This window comes from Chrysochloris asiatica, unplaced genomic scaffold (genome assembly GCF_000296735.1).
Source record: "Chrysochloris asiatica unplaced genomic scaffold, ChrAsi1.0 scaffold00079, whole genome shotgun sequence".
Lineage (NCBI taxonomy): Eukaryota > Metazoa > Chordata > Mammalia > Afrosoricida > Chrysochloridae > Chrysochloris > Chrysochloris asiatica.
In genome coordinates, this window is record NW_006408597.1 from 11,418,604 (window position 1) to 11,424,047 (window position 5,444).

At 38.3% G+C, this 5,444-nt stretch overlaps 1 protein-coding gene across 1 annotated transcript in view; it reads left to right on the forward strand.

Moving 5' to 3' along the window:
* Positions 1 to 4,519, forward strand: part of EXD2 (exonuclease 3'-5' domain containing 2) — a 120,809-nt gene extending 116,290 nt beyond the window's left edge. Inside the window, exon 8 of the mRNA XM_006865579.1 lies at positions 3,980 to 4,519. Within this exon, the coding sequence (XP_006865641.1) occupies positions 3,980 to 4,196 (217 nt within the window). The 3' untranslated portion in view covers positions 4,197 to 4,519. The remainder of the gene's footprint in view (positions 1 to 3,979) is intronic.
* Positions 4,520 to 5,444: the final 925 nt, after the last annotated feature.

Consider the following 5,444-nt stretch of genomic DNA (forward strand, 5'->3'; position numbering starts at 1 on the left):
GCAATGAAACGATATACGATAGGATGAATGTAAAACTAATGTTCTCCCATGTAAACTATCACATAATTCACAATAAAACATTAAAAAAAAAATGCTGATGAAGATGCTTGTTGCCTACATTGTTTGCTTTTTTAAATCAATTAAGCAATTTTGAAAAGGCCTTTAATTATAAGCAAATATATATAACTATACTGTATTTTTGTCACACACTAAGCTAATAACCTTTATATAAATTATCTTAATTATTTCTTGTAAAAAATCTCTGAAGTGCATGGAGGGGATTGTAACCATAGCAATGAAACGATATATGATAGAATGAATGTAAAACTAATGTTCTCCCATGTAAACTATCATATAATTCACAATAAACCATTGGGAAAAAAAAAGCTCTCTGAAGTAGAATTTACACTCTTGCTATAGCTGCTAATTCTATATTTGCATTTTTTAAATGTTTCATGGTTTTGGAAATATTTACTGAATTTTATTCATATAACTATTTTTGTTATTTGAATATATGATATTTCCAAGTTGTATATTTAATCCTGAGGTTAAAGTTAATTAACTTCACAAGGTGATTCAACAATTTAGTAAGATTGGTTCCATTAACCAGTTTCCATAGGTATTCCTAAAACAACCCAACTTCTATTTCAGCCACAGACTTTTAAAATAACAATTCATCTTGCTGATTTAGAGAGACGAATGCTAGACTTGGATGTTTAAAACTGAGAATATTTTTTGAGGAAAGATAGGCAGGCTAGTGGGAAACTTGTGATCTAAACAACATGTCTTCCGAGTGTAGCATTGCTAGACTAGTAGGTCTGGAGGAAGGGATCAGGGTGAGGCCTGGGTGTCCATGAGGAATACAGTTTTTGGGCAGGGTGCTTCTTTGAGGCCTCTGATTAGTTGGGAAGGAGGCAGGGCTTCATCTTTTCACACAGCATCAGGTGCACAACTGAGCAACTACAGTAGCAGTTATACTGAAACATGGATGTAGTTTGACATTCTTTGTATGAGGAAGAAGGTGCTAAAGAAATGTACCACCTTACAGTTTACATTCAGGTATTACACCATGTTATGGAAAACTGGGAACATGTAGGCTGACTTAACAGCCTTGTATAAATACTGATTATGGTTCAGAATACCATCAGTCAGAACAGCACCAGGGGCTGACTGTGGAACAGCCCATCACTTGTTCATATGAAAATTCAAGTTGAAGTTGAAGAAAGTAAAGCAAGTTCATGAGAGCCAAAGTATGACTTTGACTGTATCTCACCTGAATTTAGACACCATCTCAAGAATATATTTGATGTATCGAACACTAATATCTGAATACCAGACAAGTTGTGGGATGACATCAAACCAAAATGTCATTATAAAGACAGATGAGAAAGAAAGGACATAAATGGATGTCAGAAGACTCTAAAACTTGGTCTTGTATGTTGCATAGTTGGAAGAAATGATGAAATAAAAGAGCTCAACAAAAGATTTCAAAGGATGACTTGTGAAGAAAAAGCAAATATTATAAAATGTACAAAGATCTGGAGTTAGAAAAACAAAAAGGAGAACACATTTGGCATTTCTCACACTGAAAGAATTGAAAAAATGCAAGTCTCAAGTTGAAATAATGAAGGATTCTGTGCTCCCATAAAGATTTACCATCTCAGAAACCTGATCACTATGAGCCAAAACTGACTCGAAGGCACACAACCACCACCACCACAGGCAAAATATTGAACAATGCAGGAATTAGCAAAAGAAAATGGAAGACATACACAGAGTTACTAAAGAATTGGTCACTGTTCAACTGTCTGAGGAGGTACCATGTAATCAAGGACCAATAGTATTGAAGGAAGAAATCCATGTTACACTGAAGGCATTGATGAAAAAATCCATGTTACACTGAAGGTATTGATGAAAAACAAGATTCCATGAATTCATGGAATACTAAATGAGAAATGTCAATAAATAATGCAACACTGGAAGCACTCACTTGTCTATGTTAAGTAATTTGGAAGACAGCTACCTGGCCAACCAACTGGAAGTGATCCATATGTGTGCCTATTCCAAAGAAAGGTGATCCAACAGAATACAGAAATTATTGAACAATATAATTAATATCACACACAGTAAAATTTTGCTAAAGATAATAAAAAAAATGGTTGCAGCAGTACATCAGCAGGTAGCTGCCAGAAATTCAAGGCAATTCAGAAGAGGACTTGAAATGAACGATATCATTGTTGATGTCAAATGGATCTTGGCTGAAAGCAGAGAATACCAGAAAGTTGATTACTTGTGTTTTACTGACTATGCAAAGGTGTTTGTGTAGATCCAAACACCTTATAGATAGCAGTGAAGAATGGGAATTCCAGAATACTTATATGTGCTCATGTAGAACCTGTACGTAGACAAAGAGGCAGCTGTTTGAACAAAACAAGGGGATACTGAATGGTTTAAAATCAGGAAAGGTATGTGTCAGGGTTGTATTCTTTCACCATATGTATTCAATATGTATTCTAAGCAAACAATCCAAGAAGCTGAACTAAATGAAAAAGAATGAGGCATCAGAATTGGAGGAGGACTCATTAACAACCTGTGATATGGGATGACACACCCTTGCTTGCTGTAAATGAAGAGGATGTGAAGTGCTTACTGATAAAGATCAAAGACTACAACTTTCAGTATGGGTTACTGAATTTAGAGAAAGCAAAATTCCTCACAGCTCGACCAGTAAGTAACAAACATGATAAACAGAGAAAAGATTGACGTTGTTAAGGATTTTATTTTACTTGGATGCACAATCAATGCCCCTGGAAGCAGCAATCTAGAAATCAAAAGACACTGCATTGGGGAAATCTGTTGCAAAAGATCTCTTTTTATTATTTTGGCTGTAGAATTTATTTTAATCAACTTTTAGAAATGACAAATACATAATTTTTCTACTTAATCTCCTTGCTTTACGATATACTTTGTCCATCTGTTAACAAGCTTTGTTTTTTAAAAAATTTATTATGAATTGAGTAAAAGTTTACAGAGCAGATCATCAGTTTTATATTTAACAAATGATATACTTTTCTTCATTATATGGTTGCAAACCCCTCCATGCACCAACAGTACCTCTATTCACTCCAACCATTGCATTCCTCCCTGTCTCCCGCCAAAAGATCTCTTTTTAAAGTGTTAAAAAGCATAGCCTGACCCAAGCCATGGTATTTTCAATCTCCTCATATGCATGCAAAAGCTGGACATTGAATAAGAGAGACCAAGGAAGAATGGATGCCTTTGAATTGTGGTGTTTGCACAGAATATTGATTATACCATGGACTGTTGGAAGAATGAACAAATATACTGTAATACAACCAAAATGTTCCTTAGAAGAGAGGATAGTGAGGGTTTGTGTCACTTACTTCAGGCATGTTATCAGAAGGGATCAGTCCCTGGAGAAGGAAATCAGGCTTGGTAATATAGGTGGTCAGTACAAAGAAGAAGACCCTCAGTGCGCTGGATTGACACAGTGGCTTCAACAATAGGTTCAAACATAGGAACAATTATGAGGCAGTGTTTCAGTCTGTTATACATAGGGCTGTTATGAGTTGGAACCAACTCAAAGGCACCTATCAACAACAACATGGTTCAGAATGATAACATTGTGTTGATGGTGAGCTGGTAACTGAGTTACCCATTCCAGACAACCCTGAGGCTCACCCATAGTAGATCAGATAGTAGGACCCCTCCCAGAAGTAAAGCTCAGATCCCCACCTGCCTTCTGCTGGATTGTGTGTAAGATATCCTTTTTTATCCCCCCTAAACAACAGATAAGGGAAAGAGGATGTTTTGAAAATGTTAAAGTCACCAACATTTTAGGGGTCTAACAACCTCCCACGTGCCTGTGGAAACCCCTTGACCCACAGCATTTGGAGTTGTCTGCAAGACCATCCTGTATTTGTTTCCCTCAGACCCTTTGTGCTTTGTGTCTTCACAGGATTTCCAATGAAAGCTACGTTCCGCATGGGCTGAAGGTGGTACAGTGCCACTCTCAGGGTGGGCTGCACTCCCTCATGCAGCTGGAGAGCCGATGGCGTCAGCACTTTCTGAATACCATGCAGCCCAAGTACCTGCCCCAGCAGTGGTCAGTGGATCACAACCATCAGAAGCTGCTCCGGAAATACGGGGAGGACCTGTCCATCAAGCTGTCTTGATAGCTCCTTCCCTTCCAGGTTAGGACAGGTGGGCAGCTGGGCCCAAGGCTGAAAAGTTTTCCATTTTAATATGCCATTAATTGTGAAAGCCTCAGTGATAGAACTTGGAGCTAATTCCTGATAACCCCAGGCTGCTTCATGATGAACCAAGGCTTCATTTAAGTGAAACTTATGGTTTTGAATTTTAATTAGGAAGGGTCAGTTTTCTGTTCCCTCCCTCTTATTTTTGTGGACCAGAAAGGCCTTTATGTTTACTCTCCCTGATTTGCATTTGCTGAGCAGAGGGAAAATGAAAGATTCTCTCTGAGGCGACTTGTCAAGACCCTCAAGTTTGGAATACATTTCTTCCCTGTCTAACCATGTTGGTTTATCTCTTCTGGGGGCTGTCAAGTATAAATGATCAGCCCATGAGATTAGGAGGGAGACGTTTTTCTTCTAGTTGTTAGAGAAGTTAAGCCTCATACTTTCTTTGGTTGTTGGCTCTCCCACAACTCCCCTCATTGGGGCCCACTCCCTGTGAGTCCCTTAAGTTTGTTCTCCTTTACATGTCCAGGACCAAAGCAATAGCAGGGAATCCTTTTCCGGAATTAAGTTTTTAACCTGGGTACAGCAGAGACACCATTTTCCAGCAGAACTTTGATTTTTTTCCTTTTATGCTTTTCACTGGCAACTTGTTTCAGCTCTCCTGTCCAGACTACAGAGTTTTTAGCTTAATCCCCTTTTGAGAAGCAGGTTATCTTGGTTTCTGAATCAGTATCAGGTACCTTCGGTGTTCTGTTTCCGTAAGATTTGTGATACTGACTTCTTTTAACACGTAACTCACCCCCAGAGTCGTTAGGTCAGGTTACAATGAGAGGACTTCTCTGTTGCTTTCTGAAGCCTGAGATGCCAATATCCTAAACCGTTTGATGCTAATTAACATTTTTAGATGTTCAAAGTGGTGGTGTGTCATATTTTTAAATGTTAGGTATGAAATAATCTTTTTAGTAATTATTAACTTTTTTTAAAGTATTAGAAATGCTTTCTTATTTACAAGAAGGTAACAAACATTAAAAAAGAATTTAGGATCCTACCCAGAGAAGCAGTGAGGCCTGAGATGGAGGCAGAGAAGACGACATCAAGAGATAGTGTGGCTGGGGACTTGGGATCAAGAGATGGAAAGGGGCTGAGGTCTGTGGAGGGGGGTGCAGGCTTACAGGGTACACCCTTTGGTTGGTTGAGGATGCATGGATGGGATGGTAACTATGC